This window comes from Henckelia pumila, chromosome 3 (genome assembly GCF_033568475.1).
Source record: "Henckelia pumila isolate YLH828 chromosome 3, ASM3356847v2, whole genome shotgun sequence".
NCBI classification, from domain to species: Eukaryota; Viridiplantae; Streptophyta; class Magnoliopsida; order Lamiales; family Gesneriaceae; genus Henckelia; species Henckelia pumila.
Genome location: NC_133122.1, coordinates 149,212,058 through 149,238,307, shown reverse-complemented (window position 1 = coordinate 149,238,307; position 26,250 = coordinate 149,212,058). Strand labels below are relative to the sequence as shown.

The following is a 26,250-nucleotide window of genomic DNA, read 5'->3' as shown; positions in this document are numbered from 1 at the left end:
TACAACGCGTCTGAACACTCCAATTCCCAGGTCTCTATATTGAGTTTTGTTTAACGTTGTTTAACTTAATAGTATACTAGCAACATTCGCACGTTGTGTGTGTAACAAAAAAAATGTGATAAATGCGTTTGTGCTTAATTTAAACATATTTCATGTAGTGTTCCAAAAATTCAGTTAGTTTTGGTTTTCTCTTTTTGTTTTGCATAAGAAAGAGAAATATAATGCTAAATAATGAGAGAGAAAAAAATAACTGCACACACAAAGAAAATAGATGTGAGAAGTTATTTTTTGAAATGTGAATTTTATCGATGAATATTTTCTACTTTCCCATTGTTTTTTTCTGTAAAATAGTAAAGAATTATTTGAAAATTAAAAAAGACCATACAAACTTACCAAGAAATCAGTATGAGACCCACATCTTTAATATAATAATAATAAGAGATAGTAAGATATTATAAATTTCAAAAAAAAAACTTGATACGGTTGAAAATATGATATTATTATTATTATTATTTAAAGTTGAATATTGAATGTTGAATATTGAGTTGTAAAATGTTGAAAATTAGTGTGATGATGTAGATGATGATGTTTTAATTTTTGCACTAATCTTCAAATGAGATCTATAAATAGGTCTTTTCATTTGTGTATAAAATCACAATTGAATTGAGAAAGAAAAATTTGTGAAGTGTAGAGTTTGATATATTTTGAGTTTCGGAGTTTTTACTTTTTACCATAAATTTTTACTTTTTCACAACATGTTATCAGTACGATCGCTCGAAAGTTCTCTATAATTTCTGACGCTCCAAAACACAAGAAGAAGGCAAAAATATTCAACAAGTAAGAATATTCATTTTTACTGTTTATATATTTTATTGTGTATATATTAATATATAATTTCATGTTATTATATAAAAGGATGTCTATGACACCGACCTTATAATAACGTGATATGATATATATTTTGTATTTATATACTAATTATATTTGTATAATTTCACAATATTATGTAAAATGATGTTTATGACACCGATCTTATAATAATGTGATATGATATACTATACCTGACTTTATACTAACTATATTTGTATAATTTCACAATATTATATAAAAGGATGTTTACGGCACCGATCTTATAATAATGTGATATAATATACTATATCTGACTTTATACTAACTATATTTGTATAATTTCACAATATTATATAAAAGGATGTCTACGGCACCGACCTTATAATAATGTGATATGATATACATAATTATTTAATTATGATTATCATTATATGCATCGCATGATTATCACAAATTTTTATTCAACACAATCGTTTTTCTTTGCTCTCAACAGTCACTAACGGTCATAAACGGCTAGTTTTTTGCCTATAAATATATTCATTCAAACTCATTTCAATCACATCAAATTCACTTTTTCTCTCAAAATATTTTCTCCTCGTTTTTTTTTTCGAAGAAGATGAAGATGACGTTTTTAAGGCTATTTTTCATAACGATTATGATCATCATTCATGCTCACGAGTCTTGTACTCACCGGCGGTTATCCATCGCACACTTTTTATCTATTTTTAAACATACTTGTACTCGTCGTTTATCCATTATTTTGTATTATCATATTAATGAAAATTAACTAATAAAATGCATTGTTATTTTTCTAAACCACTGTGTCAAATTTGGCAAAGATTGAATTCGTTGCGCTCGATATCATTGGAAAGAATTATATGTCATGGACTCTCGATGTAGAAATGCATCTTGAATCATTGTGTCTAAGTGATACCATCAAAGAAAATAATATATCATCCTCACAAGAAAAAGCAAAGTCTATGATTTTTCTTACGTAGACATCTTGATGAAGGATTGAAATGTGAGTATCTCACAGAAAAAGACCCAATGATTTTATGAAAATGGCTGAAAGAAAGATTTGAGCATATAATGGAAGTTATACTTCCGACCGCCCGTGATGAATGGAATACGTTGAGATTCCAAGACTTTAAAAAAGTTAGTGATTAAAATTCTGCGATGTATCGAATAGTCTCGCAATTGAAATTTTGTGGGCATGTTGTTACTGAAATGGAAATGCTTGAAATAACATTTTTCAATTTTCACGCATCGAATATAACTCTACAACAACAGTATAGAGTGCGTGAATTTTTGAGATATTTTGAACTCATCGCATGTCTTCTTGTGGTGGAAAAGAACAACGAATTGTTAGTAAGAAATCATCAATCCCGACCCACTGGATCAACGGCATTTCCAGAAGCAAATGTCGTGATTAAAAATGAAAACCAAAATCAAAGGCATAGACAAGACTTTGATCGTGGACGAGGTCGAGGGCGTGGGCGTGGACGTGGACGTAAAAATGATCGCGGTCGTGGATATGAAAATAATCGAGATAGTTACTTCAATAACTCATCTCAAAAGAACGTCATGAACCACCCACCAAAAAGGTAGCATGAAAACACGAGTGAAAATGAAAATCACTCAAAAAGATCCAAGAGTGTTTGTTATAGATGTGGCACTCCAAGACATTGGTCACATATTTGTCGAACCCCTGAGCATCTATGTAAGTTTTATAAAGAATCGAAAAAGGGGAAAGAAAAATAGATCAATTTTGTTGAAAACACTAACCATTCAAGTGGTTTAACTCATTTCGATGCTGCTGATTTTTCAAATGATTTCGAGGACATTGATTAATATATTGGTGGGACTAAAATATAGCATACTGTATTTTTCATGTATTTTTGTTTTATGAAACATGTTATATTTTTCATATAATGTCATTAATTTTTTTTATTGCATATTTTCTTTTGAAGTTCAAAATGGAAAACGGTATGAGCAAAGCTAAACAAGAAAATAATCCCATGGAAGGTTGTGGAAAAACACATTTTTTGTTACCTAATGGTACAAATTTTTTGATAAATGATACTTTATATTCACCACAATCAAAAAGAAATTTGTTGAGTTTTAATGACATATATTCTCATGGGTATGATACTGAGACGATAGCTGATGGAAATCATAAATATATGTGTCTTACCACATATAAATCCGGAAAGAAATATGTGGTTGAAAAATTATCAATGCTCCCTACTGGATTGCATTATACACATATAAGGCCAATCGAATAAAATATGGTGGTTAATAGTTCTTCAATATTAACCAATTAGCATGATCTATTGGGACATCTTGGTTCAATAATGTTGCAAAAAATTATTGAAAATACACATGGTCATCCATTGAAAGACCAAAAGATCTTTCAGAATAATAAGTTTTAATGTAAAACATTTTCTCTTGGAAAACTTATTATAAGACCATCGCCAGCTAAAATCCAAACAGAATCAGTCATATTTCTTGAACGTATTCAGGGTGATATTTGTGGGTCAATTCATTCACCATGTGGACCATTTCGATATTTTATGGTATTGATCGATGTCTTTAGCAGATGGTCACATGTATGCTTATTGTCAACTCGTAATGTGGCATTTGCAAGATTAATGACTCAAATAATAAAATTGCGGAATTAATTTTCCAATTATACAATCAAAAAAATAAGACTTGATAATGCTGAAGAATTTACTTCCCAAACTTTCAATGACTATTGTATGTCAATGAGAATTACTGTTGAACATCATGTTTCTCATGTTTATACACAGAATGGATTAGCTGAATCATTGATTAAACGTCTACAATTGATTGCTAGACCAATGATTATGAGAACAAAACTCCATATTTCTATATGGGGACATGCAAGTTTACATGTTGCGACATTAATTCGCATCAAAACAAATGCATATCATAAAATTTTCCCATTGCAGCTTGCATTTGGTAAAGAACCAAATATTTCTCATCTGAGAATTTTTGGATGTATGGTGTATGTGACTATTGCACCACCTCAACGATAAACAATGGGTCCTCAAAGAAAAATTTGTATTTATATCGGTTATGATAGCCCATCAATCATTCGATATCTTGAGCCTCAGACAGGCGATGTGTTTACAACACGTTTTGCTGATTGTCATTTTAATGAAGAAATCTTCCCAATGTTAGGGGGAGAAAAGAAATACATCGAAAAAAAATCACATGGTATGTACCATCATTATTACATTTGGATCCAAGGACCAAACAATATGAGAAAGATGTACAGAAAATTGTGCACTTGCAAGGAATTGCAAATCAAATTCCAGATGCATTTGCAGACACAAAAGGGGAAGCAAAATCATATATACATATTGTAAATGCCCTTGCTCGAATTGAAATGCCAAATAAACAAATTGAAGACATTTATGATGTCATAAAACACTTGAAGCATGGAAGGTCAGTCGGTTCCAAGGATAAAAATCCTCGGAAAATAAAATGCATAGAGAAACACGATGATCACAAAATATAAAATGATGTTCCAGAAGAAACACCTGATGATGAAAATGTTCTGTCAGAACCACAAACTGACAAGAATTGTGAAATCTCTATCAATTATATTAATACTGGAAAAATATGAAACCGAAAAGATATATAAGATATTGATGAGATATTTTCTTATAATGTGGCATGTGACATCATAAATAAGAATGAAGATCATGACCAAAATCTTTTGGTGAATGTAAAACTCGGCATGATTGGGTAAAATGGAAATATGTCATCCATGTTGAATTGGATTCGCTAAATAAACGTAATGTTTTTGGACCTATTGTTCTCACACCTGAAGGTGTAAAACCTGTTGGATACAAATGAGTTTTTATTCGAAAGCGAAATGAGAAAAATGAAATAGTAAGATATAAAGCTAGACTTGTTGCACAAGGTTTTTCTCATAGGCCTGGAATTGATTATGAAAAAAACGTATTCTCATGTTATGGATGCAATTACGTTTTGATATTTGATTAGTTTGACAGTGTCTGAAAATTTGGAAATATGTCTTATGGATGTTGTTACAGCTTACTTATACGGATCACTTGATAGTAATATATACATGAAAATCCCTGAAGGATTTAAGATGCCTGAAACACAAAGTTCAAAACCCAGAGAATTTTATTATGTGAAATTGCAAAGATCATTATATGGGTTGAAACAATCCGGTCGAATGTGGTATAATCGGCTAAGTGAGCACTTGATGAAAAAGAGACATGTAAATGATCCAATATGCCCTTGTGTTTTCATCAAGAAAACAACATCCGGATGTGTAATTATTGTTGTATATGTTGATGATTTAAACATCATTGGAACGAATAAGGAAATTCAAGAAGTTATAATGTACTTGAAGGAAGAATTCGAAATGAATGATCTTGGAAAAACCAAGTACTGTCTGGGTTTGCAAATCGAACAAAAAGAATGTGGAATTTTTGTTCACCAGGCAAATTATACAGAAAAAGTCTTTAAACGTTTTAATATGGATAAATCAAATCCATTAAGTACTCCAATGGTTGTAAGATCATTAAACATAGAAAAAGATTCATTTCGTCCATGTGAAGATGATGAAATTTTTCTTGGTCCAGAAGTACCATATCTAAGTGTCATTGATGCCCTTATATATCTTGTAAATTGTACTAGACCTGATATATCTTTTGCTGTAAATTTATTGGCAAGATTCAGCTCATATCCAACAAAGAGGCACTGAAAGGAAATTAAACATATATTCCGTTATCTACGAGGAATGACAGATTTGAGACTTTTGTACTCAAAAGACACCAATCAAAGTATCATTGGTTATGCTGATACTGGATATTTATCTGATTCACATAAGGCACGATCCCAAATCGGATATGTATTTACTCGTGGAGGCACTGCAATTTCTTGGCGTTCATAGAAACAAACACTCGTAACAACTTCATCAAATCACACCGACATTATTGCGCTACATAAAGCAAGTCGTGAATGTGTTTGACTAAAATCAATGACACAACATATCCAAACTTCTTGTGGATTATCAGTAGACAAGAATTCTGTGACGCTGTATGAAGATAATGCTGCATGTATTGCTCAAATGAAAGAAAGATACATCAAAAGTGACAGAACCAAATATATCCTCCCAAAGTTCTTTGCCTACACTCAAGAGCTTGACAAAAATAAAGATATTGATATCTGTTACATTCAATCAAGTGAGAACTCATCAGATCTCTTCACAAAGGCGCTTCCTACGATAATATTCAGAAAGCATATATATAACATTGGGATGCGCAATCCACGACATATGTGAAGAATCGTTTGTGTTAACATGAGGAGGAGTTTACGTGGCTGCACTCTTTTTTTCTTACTATGGTTTTTATCCCAATGGATTTTTTCTAGTAAGGTTTTTAACGAGGCAGTAAAAACACGTAATAAAGACAATCATCATATCACGATCATCATCACAAGGGGAAGTGTTTAAAATATGATATTATTATTATTATTATTATTATTATTATTATTATTTAAAGTTGAATATTGAATGCTGAATATTGAGTTATTTAAGGTTGAATATTGAATGTTGAATATTGAGTTGTAAAATGTTGAAAATTAGTCTGTGATGATGTAGCTGATGATGTTTTAATTTTTGGACTAATCTCCAAATGAGATCTATAAATAGGTCTCTCCATTTGTGTATAAAATCACAATTGAATTGAGAGAGAAAAATTTGTGAAGTGTAGAGTTTGATATATTTTGAGTTTTAAAATTTTTACTTTTTATCATAAATTTTTACTTTTTCACAACAAATACTATATTATTGATGTAAACAAAGATGAAAGTTACTATTATTAAAATTTTTATATTAAATATTATATTAACAATTTTAAAAATAGATGCGAAAGCAGCCTACAACACTTGTCGAGGCTATTCACAGGCGAGCAAACACACATGGATTGTATATGATTCTTTTAGTGTTAACATTGGTTTCATACTTTGATTTATATTCAATTTTACATGAGGTGAATTTTGAGCTCGAACTCAAAATTAATGAAATTAAATATAAATATGAAAGTATTAAATTAAGGGCAATTTGCTCAAAAATCCCCAAATGCAAACATGTTTTGCTTTGGGGTCCCTAGTCATAAAATGTGGTACAAAACAATACAAGATATGATACAAAACCATATAAGATGTGGTACAAATTAACAAAAAATGTGGTACAAAAAAGTGGCTAAAAAGTGCAGAGCAAAACATGTTTGCATTGGGGATTTTTGAGCAATTTACACTTAAATTAACAGTCCTAGTTATCGGAGGATATTCCAATATTCCAAACAGTTGTTGGAGACGATAACTTATCTTGAGAAAATCGTAAATAGTAGATTTGAATTATGATAAATGCTGATCCAAAAAAAAAATAAATAAATAAATCAATAGCGTCGTATACCAAAACTTGCGGTCGAAGGATAAAGAAGTATATAAAATGAAAAGATAATAAATATTATTTTTATATTTTTTTGAAGCAGATAATAAATTTTATTAGATAATGAACTTTATCATATAGTTAATTTTGAATTCGACTTATTCACTAACAATATAAATAAACAAGTGCTTTATATATTAGATTAGATTGTAATTCGATTTAGTGTCATATTAACGGATCAATCAATTAGTACAAAATTTCTCATGTAGGTGCTCACGGTGGTTGTTCACTATATCATATATATATATATATATATATATATATATATATATATATATTATATTATTATAGCTTCATACCTTAGAATAACTGTTTGGTATTTTATGTGTTAGAACTGAATTACCCCTAAATCACTTTCACTCATTTTCTCCCCCCAATCCCCCAACTACATGTTATATTTGCTTCTTAATTTTTAAACTTTTATGTCCCATTTATTTTATATATATATATATTTAAAAAAATCAAATATTTAAAAATAAAATTTAAAGATACGTGTGTTACACACGCCACGCGCCAAAATATATAAATCCTTATTACACCAAAAGGGTAAGCGTTTACTGAATTACTGCATATAAATTAACCCCTCCACGGTTACCAAAATATTAACCGATTATTAATTGATTTATCAAACCAGTATTTAACCATTTTGGTTTCTTGTAACTTGTAAGTATTTTTTTCAATCGATATTGATGATAAATTAATACGCTCGTTCAAATAACTACTTTCATATTTTGATACATTATGTTTTAAAAACTTTAATATAACTTTTTATTATTAATTTTTTAAAAAATTCTTTTAGTTTAAATATATTTTTTAAATTCTTAAAATTACTAACAAGTAACAACTAAAACATCTTACACACTATTGCATGAGTTTACCCGATGGCTTTCACATCAATCACATGTACAAATTTCATGCAAATTAAGGAAGTATTTTCGATCACTAAAAAAATGATTGTTAGCTTTTGGCTTAAAAAATCATTTTTGTGTGTTTTTTAATTAACCTAGATTATGTGTTAGCTTATGTTTAACTTAATTGAAATCCAAAAGCTAGTCATGCGGTGATTATTATTCTCCAAAAGTGATTCCAATAAGAAGATCATTCTTAAAATCGCTATAATCACTTATTTACCAAACACTACCAAACTTTGATTTTTAGATTTTCACATTTGTTTCTAAACACTACCAACTTTTGATTTTTTTTAACTTTTTTATAATCTATAAATTATTCGCTTCTACAAAAGCACAATTTATTGCAAACACTCGTGGTAGTTTTTATAAGATATATAACTGAAAATTCATAATCACAATCCAAAATATTTTCAACTTTTTCCAAGATTATCTTCTTAAATTTTTTATACATACATAAATAAAATAGATACATATCATAATAATAGAAAAAAATATGGCGATAAAAGTCCTAGCTATATCCTAGTACGTAACGTCTCTTCCCCGTCGTTTCACACACACACACAGGATTCTTTTGCATGTAAATATATCCATGTATCAGAATCTGCGTTGGAATCTAACTCCCAAATGGCGGCCGGCGGGTGTCTCCGCTGCTCGCAGACACACCGCCGCCGTCTCCTTTCGACGCCCCGTAGGATTCTTCACTCTCCTCCTTTTGATCTCTCTCGCGTTGCTGGCTTTTTTACTGCACTTCACCGACCCGACTATCCGAAACTACGAGCCTCTTGCATTCGCGGGTTCGTTACCCGTAAGATCCTCGCCGTCTTCGGTGGACTGCGCCGGAGTTCTTGGACAGAGTGATAAGGTGTCGTTTCCGTATTACAGGGAGTGGAAGTTTGGTCTCGGGTCGGATCTTGGACTCAAGGTGCATGGGATTTTTTATTTTTATTTTTATTTTAAAAAAAACTTATATTTTTTGAAATGTTTGTTCTGTACGTGGTGATTGATTTGAACAGGTTTTTAACATTGTTGGTGGTTTTTTTTTTTTTTTTTGGGTTTTTGTTGGAATTTTTGGGCAAAAACTATTTAGAAACAAGAAAAATTTTGGTAGTTTTTTCCCCCGAAATATTTTGCAGTCCCTTTCTTCACAAATTTTTTACATGTACAGTTATATTATTTGTATAAGTTTAAAATAGTTTTCTCATTTTATTAAAAAATTTAAATTTAATAAATTAATTAACATTTTTCCATGAAAATATCTTTAATGGGTGAGGTTTTTCTATAAAAATACATGTATGTATGTACCCTATTATGTTCCTTACAAATTAAATGCAATTTGGAAACAAGATAATTATTGTTGGTTAATTCCTATGTTTATCACACGCAATTAATTTGCAGTTTTGTTTTGTTTGGCCTCATTAGCTAGGGTAACTTGTATTTCATAATCGAGGATTTTTATGTCAGATATGTATCATTTCAACAACTTCTGCCGGCTTAGAGCAAATTCTACCTTGGATATTCTATCACAAGGTTATTGGAGTTGCCAAATTTTTTCTGTTTGTGGAGGGGAAAGCTGCATCACCAGCTGTCTATAATGTCCTCCATTCCATCCCGGTTAGATACCGATTCCCTTCTTTCTCTCGTCTAGCTTGTTTTTGTTTTCCCACCACATCATGCTATTGTTGAGGAGTAACAATGGACATTATTATTGTTGCTATTGTCGGAACGCGGTGTTTGAGCTTTATATGTGTAGAATCATTTTATGTTACACCGGAAGTAGCACTCCTGACGTAGCATAGACTTGACTCATATATGCAGATATGGGTACAAATGCCATTTTTCATGACTTACAATGTAATGCTTCTTTTTTCTTGCAGGGGGTGAGAGTCATACGCAGAACGCGAGAATTAGAAGAGCAACAAGCTAAAAGGTAGGTGTTTTCCTCTGTAAAATGCATGTTTGCTGGACAAATAATGTGGACTACTCAGCCTATATTTTTTCTGCTGTATCCTTAGCCGAATCTGGAACGAAACTTGGCTGTCACATTTCTTTTATAAACCATGCAACTATGAGTTATTCGTCAATCAGACGCTCAATATGGAAATGGGCATTGTAATGGCAACGGTATGTCCTCCTAAACACGACCCTGCGACGTTTTGAGTATCGATCGCTGCTTGATCAGCTAGCTAGCTAGCTAATGTTGATCATGTGTATTATAATAATGTGCAAGGAAGCTGGTATGGATTGGATAATCCACGTCGACACCGATGAACTGATTCATCCTGTTGGGAGCAGCCAGTATTCTGTCCAAAGCCTGTTGCTCGACGTTCCTAAGGACGTCGACTTAGTTGTTTTTCCAAATTATGTGAGTGAGTTCTCTTCAAATGATATCAATCAAGATGATCGAATATGGTTTATATATAAGGATGTTTTTTGTTGTGCGCGCAGGAGAGTATTGTGGAAAAAGATGATATCAAAGAACCTTTCAGCGAGGTTATAATATATATAATATAATGAATGAATGAATGATTTCCTGCAATCAATTAATCCCTTTGGAAGGTGAATTTATATAATTCACATCGATATTTAACGTCTCAGGTTTCCATGTTCAAGAAGAATCAAGACCATGTTCCCAGAGACGTCTACTCTGGAAATTACATAGAGGCGTCTCATGGGAATCCCAACTATTTTCTTACTTACGGGAATGGGAAATCTGCTGCTCGTATTCAGCAACATCTGCGTCCCAATGGAGCACACAGATGGCACAATTACAACAAGATTCCCAAGTATGTGTGTTGGTTTCGTTAAGAAAAAAATCCATACAAGTCGGATTTTCAAAATTTCTGTTTTGTTCTACTCTTTCTTTCTTTCCCAAAGGGAGATCAGTTTCAACGAGGCTGCGGTTTTGCACTACACATATGCCAAGTTTTCAGACCTGACTTCGAGGCGGGATCGATGCCGCTGTAAACTTACAAGGGAAGACATTGAAAGATGCTTCATGCTAGAGTTTGATAGAGCTGTGAGTTCCTAGCTCAAATTGTGTTATCTTGCAGTAATATTTTTACAAACGAAGTTTCCATACTTAAACTCGAGGGAAAAGGAGGGATATAGATCTGGTCTTGTTTTTAATTCCTAAACTCGACGCCCGCAGGCTTTCGTGATCGCGTCCATTGCAACAGAGGAAGAAATGCTTCGCTGGTGATTAATCACTATATATCTCCCCTGCTCATACATTTCCATTATTTCAGACTTGCAGAATCAAGAAGCCTAGCTAGCTAGCTCACCAAATCTCTAAAACTCGTCCCTTACCGTTGTTTTCTTCCGCAGGTACCATGATCATGTTGTTTGGGACGATAGGGAACTCAACTCAAAACTCTTGAAAGAAGGCGTGCTGACCCGAATACACACTCCAATGGTACTTCCATTAATTGTGAAGAAGCTACAAGATAACTAGTACTTATTAATTATGTCAAATATAATGTACTTTTTTTTTTTTTTTTTGCTTCTACCTTTTCAAATCATGTATATACTTTCAGGTGATCATACAAAGCTTAAGGAAATCACAAGTTTTCAGTTCTGTCATTAAAGCAAGTTTTTCGCACTATCCATCCGCTGATACCCAAAACAACACGTATTCCAGGGCGATAAACGATCAAACCAATGCTCGGAATGCTCTTGAGTTTCCAGCTGTTCCACCGCGGGCGCCGCCCTCTTATGACATTCATGATTCATCTACGTGATATTTGATTTTTTTATTTTTATTTTTTTTATGACCCCAGAAGCCGCAATTGCTGTTTTTGGGTACGCATTAGCCATTGAGTAAACCCCGTACTAACGCAATAGTTTTTAAAAATTAAGTAAATTGCACTAGACAAGCCCCGTGCGAAGCTGGTCCAAGAAGGTGTCAATATTTGATTTTTATGATACACATGGAGGAGATGGCCCAACGATCTTGTATAGGGTTATGTTGTGGGAGATACACGGCACGGGATTTCTTTGTTACTATCCATCCTAATTGTATATTCTTTTTGATCTATTCTTGAGATGAATGGGGATGATATTTTTTGCTTTAAATGAAAATTTTGAGAACTTTGCACGGGTTTATTTCGGGCATATGGGTTCCGTTTGAACATGGATTTTAAAATTGATTTTAGTCTTTTATAAGCGAAAAAAACTTAAAGTTTGTGTTTGCATAAAATTTTTGTAAAAAAACGCTTAAACGAGCTCAATTTTTTTAAATATTAAAAATCACAAATAGTTTTGACATTTGGATAAATGTTGTTTTTATTTAAAATTTTAAATAAAAGTAAAAGCAGAAGTCAAAAAGCCACACATTATAACTCTTAATTAAGTGTTTTTTTAAAACAAATTTTTTAACCAAACACTTCACTTTTAATAAAATCATTTTTTTATAAAGTGATTTTTGAATTGTTTTTTATAACCAAACGCACTTTTTGTTGTGTTTTATACACATCGCACAAATTTATTTTAATTTAAAAAGGAAAAATATTTTTTTGGATGAAAATTATGTATTATTCATAAAATTATTAATTATTGTCGCTAAGTTATGACAATATTAAAAGTCATTAAATTGGTGAAGACAATTATAAAACATAAATTATGGACAACTAAACAGTACACATTCCAAAACAAAATGGTGTATTTCCGGTTTCTGCATATATTGTCTATTAATTTGTTTTAAAAATGCAATTTTAGTCGCACAAACTAGATAAAAAATTTAATTAACAATGATTATATTTTAATTGCAGACAGCTGTTGGGCACATAAAATTTTAAATTTTCAGATTAGATAGAAACCTTTCAACTACTTTTTTGGAACTAAACCAAATTTAATTGACTTTAATTAATTTAACATGGTTGTTATTTTGCATGCATATATTGTTTGATAACTAGATACATTTTTTTATGAAAGTGATTAAATTCTAATTATAACCATGATTAAATTCTAATTACAGACAGCTATGGCCTACGAGACATCTATAAATTTAAATTTTCAGATGAAGTAGAAACATTTCAACTCTCTTTTCGAAATTAAACAAAATATAGTTGATTTTAGTAGCGCGCGCGTGTGCGACCAGTAAAACTTGATACCGGGTTTTAGTGATTTTTGTTTTTGTTTTTGCACCACGAAAACCCAGTAGGGTTTTCGTGGTCGCACACAGATTTCATGCACCCTAAGGTGCAGGTGATTAAACGAGTGAGATATTAGTTTAAATTATGCAAATTATTTTTTTTAATAATAAAATTGGGCCTTAAGGCCGAATATATTGGGCTAAAAGATCCATTTAACTCAAATACTCAAGCATAAAGATGGTCCAAGTCCAAGTTGGCGCCACATCAACGATTCCACCGTGTCCGTATGCACCATCTATCTCCCGCCATTCCATCTACGCTCTCTTCCCCCCGAATGATTCAATCTATCAAATTAGGGTTCGGAAATTCAAATTTCTGGGGGTACGCAGTGATTCTGGTGAAATCGTATATCATCTGCATTTGATTTTCGTTTTTCGTCAATTTAATTTTGCGTTTAATTTCTATAGTTCTCCTGCAGTCAAATGTAGGAGCTCGAAATTACTTTACCCGGTTTATGTGAACTTGAAAATGGGAACTAGAAGGTGTTTACAAGTATCAGCTACAGATAATTTGGGTGATAAACCCAACGTTGATGTGTCGAAACATGAAAAGACTACCTCCAAGGTCACCTTTTTGCGATCAGAGTGCATGATAAATCAATTTGCGCCATATGTTAATGCCTCATTTTTTTTCCCGTATGATTACATTTTATTGTTTTGAGTTCTTAAATGGTTTTGGTCAAAATGTAGGCGAGTATCAGGGAAAGCGGTGTTCTTGGGGATGACTCTGTGGATATAGAGAAAATGACTTTGCAACAGATTAAATCAAGATTGAGGTAGTAGTTATTAGCTGTGTACATATTTTTTTCTTTACATGTAAGATGCATGGTGGAAGACCACATGCTGAGATATTTTTTAGTATTATAAAAAAGTCAACATATTCAACTCCACAAATTTTATTGCATTCAGGCGCTTTTACTACTTCACGTTTTCTTTCCTAGTTTTTGGCCTTCTGCTGTAGTTGTTGAGATTTTAATTATTTTGCAATTGGTTTTTTATTTGTAGGAGTATCGGGATTCCTACCAAAGGAGCTAAGCCTGAACTTTTGTCTGCCCTGAAGGGTTTCCTGGACAGTCAAGATGGTAATTCTTAGAATTTAATTTCATGTGTTGGTTGCTAAGTAAGTCGAACCCTTTTTATTTATTTATTTATTTATTTTCTATTTTATACTTATCCTCATTTTAGTATCATAGTTAGTGTTCAAACGGTCATTCAGTGCTGCAGATTATCCTTCGAATGCAGGTGGAGGTTCTTCTGATCTACAAGATCCGGTAGTCTCTGATGATATGCCAGCTGTTACTATAACTAATTCAAAGAGAAAGGCTAAAGAAATTCTGGAAAAGAATGATGCTCAGGAAACCAACAAGGATTTAGACATGTCTGCTGGTAAAAGGACAAACAGAAGAATAAAACAGGCGTCTGAAAAGAGCAACTGCATAACTCTGGAACACACAACTGGAAAAGAGCTAGTTGTTACATCAACCGAGATGAAAGGTGCTCAATTTGTCTATTTCTTTATATTGTCTACCTGGAAATGTGTTGTTATCATTATGCTGTGCCCTTTTTGCACTTCAAAGCCCTGATAGTTCCACAACAATATCAGAAAAAAAAACTTCTGTCACAGCAAAGAAGAAAGTTTTGTCAAGGACCAGTATTGTACATACTATGAATCATGTCAATTCTGATCTTTCTATAGATGAACCTTGGACTGTTCTTACTCACAAGAAGCCACAAAAAGAATGGATGGCCTACAATCCGAAAACTATGAGGCCACCTCCTATTGCTGCTGATACGGCACATATGAAGCTAATGTCTTGGAATGTCAATGGTTTAAGAGCTTTATTGAAGTTGGAAAGCTTTTCTGCTCTGCAACTTGCACAAAGAGAAACTTTTGATGTGTTGTGCTTGCAAGAGACAAAACTACAGGCAAGGTCTCGCTATTTTCGTTGTTAGAATTGAGCTGGAAACTTGGAGAAAATTACTGGCGGAACAATCACAAAATTTTATCAGGTGTGGTGTCAAGCCACGCATTTTGAGATCTATGGGGCTTGCTTACTTTGTATTAATCTTTCTTATGTTTAGAACTACTCTGACATTCAAGCCTAGTTCTTGTTGGATATGCGGATTATCGTGGCTTATTCAAGCTGAATATGGATTATTAAGCATTTTGGTATTATTTTACTTTTTACTACCTGAACAGGAGAAAGATGTTGAAGCAATCAGACTAAGTCTACTAGAAGGTTATGACAATAGTTATTGGACATGTAGTGTGTCGAAACTGGGTTATTCAGGGACGGCTATCATCTCACGGGTAAATTCTTTTGTTTTTTTCCCTATATAACTGTTCTTCATAACTATTCATATGAATCTACCGATCATGTTGGAAATTTATCCATTTCCCTTGGTTTCTTCCACTAGTGGAGATATTGAAGCTTGGTTTTACAAATATTAAACCTCCTATCATATTAATATAGCTTCCTTGGTAAGTCTTAAATTAACATTTCTTGCTTCTATGATTCACGAAATGCCACCAAATCCTTTTGAAGAGTTTTTTTATGGCCTCTTTTGTCTCGTAGGTGAATACTCAACCATGATATTATTTTCCTTTTAACACAGGACCTGATAATTTCTTGTTGTGCTTTCTTTCAAATTGATTTTTCATGAACCCTTTTGCTGGCTTTTCTTTTTTAATGCAGAATCAGTAACAACTTGTATGCTTATAATATCCGCGTGCCAGATTAATCTGCCCAAAATAACAACTGTTAGCCCACAGGATTTTGCTTTTATGTTCTTTTGCCTGATGATACAAGAATGCTCGTAAAGTTACCCTACTGTTTTGATTTTCTAATCATTTAATGGAGAATTACTTTTTTCTTATGGTTTCTGTATGTATAAATAGGTCATGAATTTTGAATTTTTTGTGCCATAAAGTAGATCATCTGAAAAATTGAGCTTGAGTCCTTTTGTTGTTCTGATTATGCTATTTTTGCTGGGCTAAGTGAGGCAGTTGATGGCTGACTTGTAGAATATAATTTTTTATATTGAGCATATTGATGAGAACCCTACAATATAATGAAATAATAATGAATAGTTACTTAAAACATTCTCCAAGACGCCTTCAATCAGTACACAAACACCACGACATTAAACCGCAATCCAGAAAGCAAGATCTTGGTTTAATGTATTAACTTTGATCAAATTATTCACGTCACTTTTTTCTCTATGGAAGATAAAACCACATTCTGTTCGGTATGGTTTGGGCTTATCTGATCATGATGGTGAAGGGCGACTCGTGACAGTGGAGTTTGATAACTTCTATTTATTGTGTGGCTATGTTCCTAATTCTGGTGATGGTCTCAAACGACTGGTACATGACATCTGCTAACTTCTTATGCACCTTTTTTCTTTTTCTTTTTTTTTCTCTTGGAGTGAAACTGATTGATATTTCTGTTCTTAAGTCGTACAGGATAACACAATGGGATCCTTCTCTCAGTAACTATATGAAAGTAAGTGTTAGTTAATTATTGAGTTATTCTTAGAACCTGCTTCTTCCTTTTCTGTGATCCTGTTATTTCCGAACTCTGTTGATATGTGTATATATATGTGTGTATGTATATGCATGTATCCTCAACTCTGGTTTTGAAACTGAATTTTGTCTACAAAGTAAATTTGGTCATGTAATCATGTACCAAAAAATCAATTCTGCTTGTGTTTAATTTATTCTCGTAATTTGTATTTAGTATCATGTTACAGTTCCTCTTCGTTTGGAAGGCGAGGAAGAGACTTTTTATTGAATAATGTTAAAAAAAATTTCCGGTGGTCTCAATGTTCGATTCATCATAGGAATACAAGTTAAATCTCAAAGTTGAATATATACTTTGCAGGATCTGGAACGGTCAAAGCCTGTTATTCTTACCGGTGACTTGAATTGTGCCCATCAAGAAATTGATATATGGAATCCAGCTGTGAGTTGATTAGACTCTTGAGTTATTTTATTTTTGAAACTAGACTCTGATTGATTCGGTCTTTTTTCCATTTTCTACCCTTATTAATGTAATAATGTATCAAGGAGGAGTCGTGCATTCTCAAAATCTTCTGAGAGTAATTGGATGAATTGGTATAGGGGTGGAGGGATTGATTTTATACTTTTCCTTGTCATAGTTCTTGTTTGCCATCAGCCATGAGCTGAGAAGTTTCTTTTATCCAATGAAGAAGGTTTCTTGTACAATATATTAGTTCAGCGGAATTGGTGATACAGACTTTTCTTATATCTTCTTTCAGGGAAACAAAAGAAGTGCAGGTTTTACAGATGAAGAGAGACAATCATTTCAAACGAATTTTCTTGATAAAGGTTTTGTTGATACCTTTCGGAATCAGCACCCTGGCACTGTTGGTTATACATATTGGGGCTACAAGCATGGTGGGCGAAAAACCAACAAAGGTATATCATTTTGTACGCCATATACTTCCATACGTTTATGCACTTGAGCTTTATTTACCTCCATAGAGAGTTACCTGTATATACTAACCTTAGGAGGGATAGGAGAGAGATTGCTTTGATCTCGAATTTATGACTAAAACTCTGAACTAAGCATTGGGTTAAGTTCAACCATGCTCTAGTTAGTTTGGGTTTGCCTTGAGGGTAAACAGCAGATAAGCCCCTTGTGTCATGCCAAAGAAGTTAAAACTTTATGTGAAAATTTTATTATTTAAAAATTTTATGGTGCACTCACTAAATACAAGGCAGTACATTTAATTACCTTCATATCATAGTGATCAACCGTAAAAATGTCCTGCATTTAACAATAACATAAATATGTTTATCTTCTGGTTTTATAGCACGATCTCTCTATAATTACATTTGAAGCTTTTGGGTGCTATAAATTAATAAGATAAGGGAGAAGTGAAATTTTTATATTTTTGTTGTGTTTAGAATGATATTCGAGTTTTGAGAACTTTGATTCTGGGTAATTTCATGTATAGGCTCATTTGAAGCACACATATCATATAGTAGGTTGAACTCTACCTAGAAGTAGAAAGTTTTATGCCATAAGTTTAAAAACACGAACGAGTTTTAAGTTTTAACTTAGCGGGAGTGCTTGTATCATATAAAACTATTGGCGTGGAGGTGTATGCTATCAATTTAAAAACATGAACGAGTTTTAACTTGTTTGTTTTGGACACGGTTTTAGTCAAGGGGTAAATTACCAATATTTTGCATTTGTTCCAATGACGTCAGAGCTTGTGAATGTATCAGACTTTTATGCGATGATAGATATAGCTTAGGTCAGTTAGCCCACCCCAATTTTTTTGCCTACCCCAATTTTTTTATTAACTGTGTATATTTTTTACTTAATGCACTAAAGCTCACCCTTTCCACGCCCCAAGCCCAACCCATCTCCTTAATTCTAGCCCAGAACTTCATTTTTGGGGGGGAAAACTGTTTTTTTTTATCTTGTAAATTTGTCAATTTGCGATTTTGGTCATCTGTGTTATCAAAATTCAGTTTTACTCAATTTTTTTTTCATTTTTTGCAATTCTAGTTCTTTTTATGGGAAGTGCTAGTGTAACACTATACACATCAACACTGCATTATTTTCATGTCATTGCAAAGTATGAAAATAAATAAAATTGCAAAAGAAAGAAAGTTAGTAGATTAAAATTGAAACATGACCAAAATCGCAAAGAGACTAAACTGTTTTTTTGATTTTTTAATAGTATAATGTAATGATTTTTTTTTGTTATATATATATATAAATTTTCAGTTGTCCAACCAATGCTGCCCAACTCGTCCCCGACAACTAAAACTCGATATCGTGTTTTAGTGATACGAAAAATTTAAAAAAAAACAATTAAAACCCGATACCGGGTTTCAGTGATCGGGGACGAGGTGGACAGGAATGGTTGGGCAGCTGAAAATTAATATATATGTATATATTACATTTTTTGTAATAATATATAATGTATTACATTATAAGCTCACCTCAGCTCTAATTCTTAGATCCGTCTCTGCTTTTATGCTTTCATATGTATATCCGATTCTCACATTTTTCCGGTTGTATCAACTCAAATACTAGAATGATTTGAACCTAATATTTATCCCAGAAGCCACTGTTTTTCACGGGATACGGTTGTCAAAGTCTTCCTGGATACCATTTCGCATCATATTCACGAATATGCTCGGCTCTTTCTACCTGTTTTTTAACTAAAAAATACATCATGTTTGAACTAGGATGGCGGCTAGACTATTTCCTTGCCTCAGAATCAATTGCCAACCAGGTATACGACTCATATATTCTCCCAGATGTTGCTGGAAGTGATCATTGTCCTATTGGCCTCATTCTCAAACTATAAGGCCGGGCGTGAACCAGCCCGATTCTTCCTCGATGGAGGATTTGAATATATTTTAGATTATAGGTTCAGGAAGATTGAAGGCCATTTTGATCCATGATCCTTTGCTCGCATTCTTGAAACGGCTAGTAACATTTGGAAACTCTTAGCTATTGAATAGGATTCTCAACTCCTTTTGTGGAATCAATTTTGGTTTGTTTGTTATTTAAATAAAACATCTAATTGGTGCAACCATCTGAAAATGAGTGATAAATTCCTCAGCCAAAACAACTGTGTTTTTGGTTTGATGCAGCCGATGTGTATGAGGGCGAAACCGTCATATTACAGTATGATTCCGCCGTAGAAATAAGAGGATCTAAAAAATAAAAATCTGGCACTTTAAGCGCATATATTATTTCAGGGTTACCTGTGCTTTGATGATGTTTCTTTTTCATTTTGCATATAAGATGACATAATTCATTTAGATTGGCCCAATCCGGTTCATAAAGTTTGTTGCTTTCGGTCATGAATGTGCTAGAATTCATACAAATGTACAGATTATAAAGAAGATACTTAAATTATGCTCTATACTTGATGATATATATGTTGTACACTCGTAGACATCTATGTGAGCAACGTTGAGATAACATCTATCTATTGGAAATACAATTTTGATATGTTTTATTACATTCGATAGTTTGACATCATCTCAGTGGTGTTCATACATGTGACAACAGCGGGTGTGCATCATATCAAAAATATATATGTATATACTTTCAACTCTTTGAAAAATGTTTGCATGACATATTTTCACATGGACTGATCTGATCTAATGGAGAGAATATTTAGTGTAAAGATTAATCAAAGCAAAGCAAGCAAAAAAATTTGTAAGCATAGTGGGTTGCATCATTTTCTTGGGGGTCATGCCCATTATCTCGTTTCAACCACAAGCAAGTCTTCAAATTTTTTTAATATAAATTATAATAAAAGTAAATAATACACCCATAATCTTTACATGCGCCTAAGCTATATGTAAGAACACAATTTTTTTTAATTATTTTTACATTTTAAATTTCTTACATATTAATGCGAGACTTAAAACTATGTACGTCCAAACTGATTTGACCCTGTAAACGCGGATTTTCTAGAAAAACATTAGTTTTGCGTCCGATTCTTCTTTTTATTTCAATTAGGTATTGACTTTTTCTTGTATATTGACTTTTTTTTTTTTTATGTTTATATATATATATATATATATATATATATTATCACGTTCAAGCGTCAAGCCTCAAACGGTGACTATACCTGTTTGAAATTTGACTTTGCTTTGATTTTAAAAAAAAATAATATTGATTTAGCTTTCCAACTAAAATATTTTAAACGTTTGAGATTCTAGGGGTTAAATATATCCGACTTTGCCGTTAAAATCATGATTGTCACAAAAACCCATTTGAAAAATTAATAGCCTTGGATTTTTAAACATTTTGCTCACTTGCTCCAAACTCAATTTAAAATATATTTAATTATAAAATAAATTTTATGCCATTTATTGTAAGAACGGAGGGAAAAGAGAAATTCGCACCAAGAAGATGACACACCCATATTTATATTTTTTAAATTAAAAATAAAAAATTAGAATAAAGAAAGTAATACATAATATAGTTAGTTCATACGTATTATTTTTAAAAAATAATATATTAAATTTAAATAATAAAATATATAAAATAATACGAATTTCATTGATATCATAAAGGATTAGAACATAGTATTATTTTAATATTGAAAGACACAAAAAATTAAATAATTTTGTTTTAATATAATTTAAAATAATTAATTTCATTTTTGTTTTAAATTTGAGATGGTAATTTGTTTTATGCTAAAAATGGTAATAAAAAATTAAAATTTAACTCATTTGTGTATTCTATTTTAAAATTCAATACGGTCCTACACAAGGAAAATAATCAATAAAAAATATGAATTTTATTTAATATAATATTTTTTTTAAATAATTTGTTTTCATTTTTATTTATAATTTATGATGCTAATTTGTTTTTGAATGGAAAATATTTTAAAATTAACTCACTTGTGTAATCTATTTGATCTTACTAATTAAATTTAACTCACTCAGTGTAATATATTTGTTTTTGGTAAAAGGTTGTTTCTTGAAAAATCATTATTGTGAATTTAAAGAACACATTTTTTCGCCCAAAAAATGATATACAGTTTGCGAAAACAATTACTATAATATACTTCAATTAAAATAGATATACAATTTAATTTTTAAAAAAATAAATTTCCAACAAATAGAAGTTATCATCTTTTGTGTGTGTGTATATATATATATATATATATATATATATATATATATAAAGCTTGTATATAGGAATTAATTTACGGCAAGTTATATATTTTTAAAGCAAATTTCAATGTTTATTGGTAAGTTAGTATATAAGAGAGTGTTTGGCTGAACTTATAAGCTCTTGAAAACAACTTATAAGTTGTTTCAGAGCTTATAAGTTCTTCCAATTTGTTTGGCAAATTTTTTGTCAAACAACTTATAAGCTGTCAAAATAAGTTATTTTAAAAAAATTAAGCCTTATTTTTTAAGAAAAGATCTTATTTTTGTTGTGAAAAAGTAAAAATTTACGGTAAAAAGTAAATACTCCAAAACTCAAAATTTATCAAATTCTACACTTTATAATATTTTTCTCTCAACTCAATTGTATTTTTCATCACAAATGAAGACCTATTTATAGATCCACATTTGAGATTAGTCCAAAAATTAATACATCATTATCTACATCATCACACACTAATTTTCCACATTTTACAACTCAATATTCAACATTCAACATTCAATATTCAATATTCAACATAATAATAATATATTTTTCAACACTCCCCCTTGTGATGATGATCGTGATATGATGACTGTCTTCATTACATGTTTTATACTGCCTCGTTAAAAACCTTACTAGGAAAAACCCAGTGGGATAAAAACCATAGTGAGAAAAAAAGAGTGCAGCCACGTAAACTCCCCCTCATGTTAACATGAGTGATTTTTCACATATTCCGTAGATTGCGCATCCTAATATTATATATATGCTTTCTGAATATTGACGTAGGAAGTGCCTTTGTGAAGAGATCTGATGAGTTCTCACTTGATTGAATGTAACAGATATCAATATTCTTATTCTTCTCAAGCTCTTGAGTATAGGCAAAGAATTTTGGGGGGATATGTTTGGTTCTGTCACTTTTGATGTATCCTTCTTTCATTTGAGCAATACATGCAGCATTATCTTCATACAGCGTCACAGGCTTCTTGTCTACTGATAATGCACAAGAAATTTGGATATGATGTGTCATTGATTTTAGCCAAACACATTCACGGCTTGCTTCATATAGCGCAATAATCTCAGCATGATTTGATGAAGTTGTTACTAGTATTTGTTTCTGTGAACGCCAAGAAATTGCGATGCCTCTACGAGTAAATACATATCCGGTTTGGGAATGTGCCTTATGTGGATCAGATAAATATCCATCATCAGCATAACCAATGATACTTTGATTGGTGTCTTTTGAGTACAAAAGTCTCAAATTTGTCGTTCCTCGTAGATAACGGAATATATGTTTAATTCCGTTCCAGTGCCTCTTTGTTGGATATGAACTGAATCTTGCCAATAAATTTACAGCAAAACATATATCAGGTCTAGTGCAGTTTGCAAGATACATAAGGGCACCAATGACACTTAGATATGGTACTTCTGGACCAAGAATAACTTCATCATCTTCACATGGACGAAATGGATCCTTTTCTATGTTTAATGATCTTACAACCATTGGAGTACTTAATGGATTTGATTTATCCATATTAAAACGTTTAAGGATCTTTTCTGTATAATTTGTCTGGTGAACAAAAATTCCACATTCTTTTTGTTTGATTTGCAAACCCAGACAATAATTGGTTTTTTCAAGATCCTTCATTTCGAATTCTTTCTTCAAGTACATCATAACTTCTTGAATTTCTTTATTCGTTCCAATGATATTTAAATCATCAACATATACAGCAATAATTACACATCCGGATGTTGTTTTCTTAATGAAAACACAAGGGCATATTGAATCATTTACATATCCCTTTTTCATCAAGTGTTCACTTAGTCGATTATACCACATTCGGCCGGATTGCTTCAACCCATATAATGATTTTTGCAATTTTACAGAATAAAATTCTCTGGGTTTTGAACTTTGTGCTTCAGACATCTTAAATCTTTCAGGGATTTTCATGTATATATCACTATCAAGTGATCCGTATAAGTAAGCTGTAACAACATCCATAAGACACATTTCCAAATTTTTAGACACGGCCAAACTAATCAAATATCGAAACGTAATTGCATCCATAACAGGAGAATACGTTTTTTCATAATCAATTTCAGGCATTTGAGAAAAACCTTATGCAACAAGTCTAGTTTTATATCTTGCTATTTCATTTTTCTCATTTCGCTTTCGAATAAAAACCCATTTGTATCCAACATGTTTTACACCTTCAGGTGTGAGGACTATAGGTCCAAAAACATTACGTTTATTTAGCGAATCCAATTCAACCTGGATGACATCTTTCCATTTGGCCCAATCATGACGAGTTTTACATTCACCAAAAGATTTTGGTTCAAGATCCTCATTTTCATTTATGATGTCACAAGCCACATTATAAGAAAATATCTCATCAATATCTTCTATATCTTTTTGATTCCATATTTTTTCAGTATTAATATAATTGATAGAGATTTCACGATTCTCGTCAATTTGTGGTTTTGACAGAACATTTTCATCATCAGGTGTTTCTTCTGGAACACCATTTTATATTTTATGATCATCGTGTTTCTCTATGCCTTTTCTTTTTCGAGGATTTTTATCCTTGGAACCGACTGGCCTTCCACGCTTCAAGCGTTTTATGACATCATGAGTGTCTTCAATTTGTTTCTTCGGAATTTCAATTCGAGCAGGGGTATTTACAGCATGTATATATAATTTTGTTACCCCTTTGGTGTCTGCAAATGCATCTGGTATTTGATTTGCAATTCTTTGCAAGTGCACAATTTGATGTACATCTTTCTCACATTGTTTGGTCCTTGGATCTAAATGTAACAATGATGGTACGTACCATGTGATTTATTTTTCGATGTGTTTCTTTTCTCCCCCTAACATTGGGAAGATTTCTTCATTAAAATGACAATCAACAAAACGTGCTATAAACACATCGCCTGTTTGAGGCTCAAGATATCGAATGATTGATGGGCTATCATAACCGATATAAATACCGATTTTTCTTTGAGAACCCATTTTTTTTTATCATTGAGGTGGTGCATAGGCACATACACCATACATCCAAAAATTCTCAGATGAGAAATATTTGGTTATTTACCAAATGCAAGCTGCAATGGGGAGAATTTATGATATGCACTTGGTCTGATGCAAATTAATGCCGCAACATGTAAAATTGCATGTCCCCATATATAAATAGGGAGTTTTGTTATCATAATAATTGGTCTAGCAATCAGTTGTAGACGTTTAATCAATGATTCAGCTAATCCATTTTGTGTATGAACATGAGCAACATGATGTTCAACAGTAATTCTCATTGACATACAATAATCATTGAAAGTTTGAGAAGTAAATTCTCGAGCATTATCAAGTCTTAATTTCTTGATTGTATAATCGGGAAATTGATTCCACAATTTTATTAGTTGAGCCATTAATCTTGAAATTGCCACATTTCGAGTTGACAATAAGCATACATATGACCATCTGCTAGAAGCATCGATCAATACCATAAAGTATCGAAATGGTCCACATGGTGGATGAATTGGCCCACAAATATCACCCTGAATACGTTCAAAAAATATGGGTGATTTTGTTTGGATTTTAGCTGGCGATGGTCTTATAATAAGTTTTCCAAGAGAACATGCTTTACATTGAAACTTATTATACTGAAAGATTTTCTGGTCTTTCAATGGATGATCATGTGTATTTTCAATAATTCTTCGCATCATTATTGAACCAGGATGTCTCAATCGATCATGCCAATTGGTTAATATTGAAGAATTATTAACCATCATATTTGATTCGATTAATCTTATATGTGTATAATGCAATCCAATAGAGAGCATTGATAATTTTTCAACCACATATTTCTTTCCTGATTTATATGTGGTAAGACACATATATTTCTGATTTCCATCAGTTATCGTCTCAGTATCATAATGAGAATATATGTCATTAAAACTCAACAAATTTCTTTTCGATTGTGGTGAATATAAAACATCATTTATCAGAAATTTTGTACCATTTGGTAACAAAAATTGTGTTTTACCACAACCTTCAATCAAGTCTACAGGACCTGATATGGTATTCACCATTGTTTTTGTTGGTTTTATTTCCAAGAAATATCTTTCACCTCGCAGAATAGTGTGCGTTGTACCACTATCCGGTAT

At 32.0% G+C, this 26,250-nt stretch overlaps 2 protein-coding genes across 2 annotated transcripts; both read left to right on the top strand.

Annotated features, from left to right (window-relative positions):
- The first annotated feature begins 8,788 nt into the window (after nucleotides 1–8,788).
- LOC140892026 (glycosyltransferase-like At2g41451) lies at nucleotides 8,789–12,345 on the top strand. The gene is made up of 11 exons (XM_073300752.1): nucleotides 8,789–9,196; nucleotides 9,736–9,885; nucleotides 10,149–10,201; nucleotides 10,287–10,395; nucleotides 10,502–10,636; nucleotides 10,720–10,764; nucleotides 10,870–11,057; nucleotides 11,149–11,290; nucleotides 11,423–11,469; nucleotides 11,599–11,686; nucleotides 11,808–12,345. The coding sequence occupies exons 1-11, from the start codon at nucleotides 8,864–8,866 to the stop codon at nucleotides 12,009–12,011; spliced, it is 1,494 nt and encodes a 497-aa protein (XP_073156853.1). The 5' UTR covers nucleotides 8,789–8,863; the 3' UTR covers nucleotides 12,012–12,345.
- A 1,305-nt stretch (nucleotides 12,346–13,650) lies between these two features.
- LOC140887417 (DNA-(apurinic or apyrimidinic site) endonuclease, chloroplastic) lies at nucleotides 13,651–20,024 on the top strand. Its single transcript, XM_073294660.1, has 12 exons — nucleotides 13,651–13,745; nucleotides 13,832–13,988; nucleotides 14,114–14,199; nucleotides 14,429–14,505; nucleotides 14,666–14,917; nucleotides 15,120–15,349; nucleotides 15,624–15,734; nucleotides 16,653–16,790; nucleotides 16,882–16,929; nucleotides 17,308–17,388; nucleotides 17,705–17,864; nucleotides 19,656–20,024. The coding sequence occupies exons 1-12, from the start codon at nucleotides 13,651–13,653 to the stop codon at nucleotides 19,775–19,777; spliced, it is 1,557 nt and encodes a 518-aa protein (XP_073150761.1). The 3' UTR covers nucleotides 19,778–20,024.
- Nucleotides 20,025–26,250: the final 6,226 nt, after the last annotated feature.

Excerpts from the sequence above, each read along its gene's own strand:
- LOC140892026 (XM_073300752.1), top strand. The coding sequence starts at position 8,864 with ATGTATCAGAATCTGCGTTGGAATCTAACTCCCAAATGGCGGCCGGCG. Across the intron at positions 9,886-10,148 it reads ATGTCCTCCATTCCATCCCG|GGGGTGAGAGTCATACGCAG; the intron begins GTTAGATACCGA and ends TTTTTCTTGCAG. Across the intron at positions 10,202-10,286 it reads GAAGAGCAACAAGCTAAAAG|CCGAATCTGGAACGAAACTT; the intron begins GTAGGTGTTTTC and ends CTGTATCCTTAG.
- LOC140887417 (XM_073294660.1), top strand. The coding sequence starts at position 13,651 with ATGCACCATCTATCTCCCGCCATTCCATCTACGCTCTCTTCCCCCCGA. Across the intron at positions 13,746-13,831 it reads GGAAATTCAAATTTCTGGGG|TTCTCCTGCAGTCAAATGTA; the intron begins GTACGCAGTGAT and ends TAATTTCTATAG. Across the intron at positions 15,735-16,652 it reads GGACGGCTATCATCTCACGG|ATAAAACCACATTCTGTTCG; the intron begins GTAAATTCTTTT and ends TCTCTATGGAAG.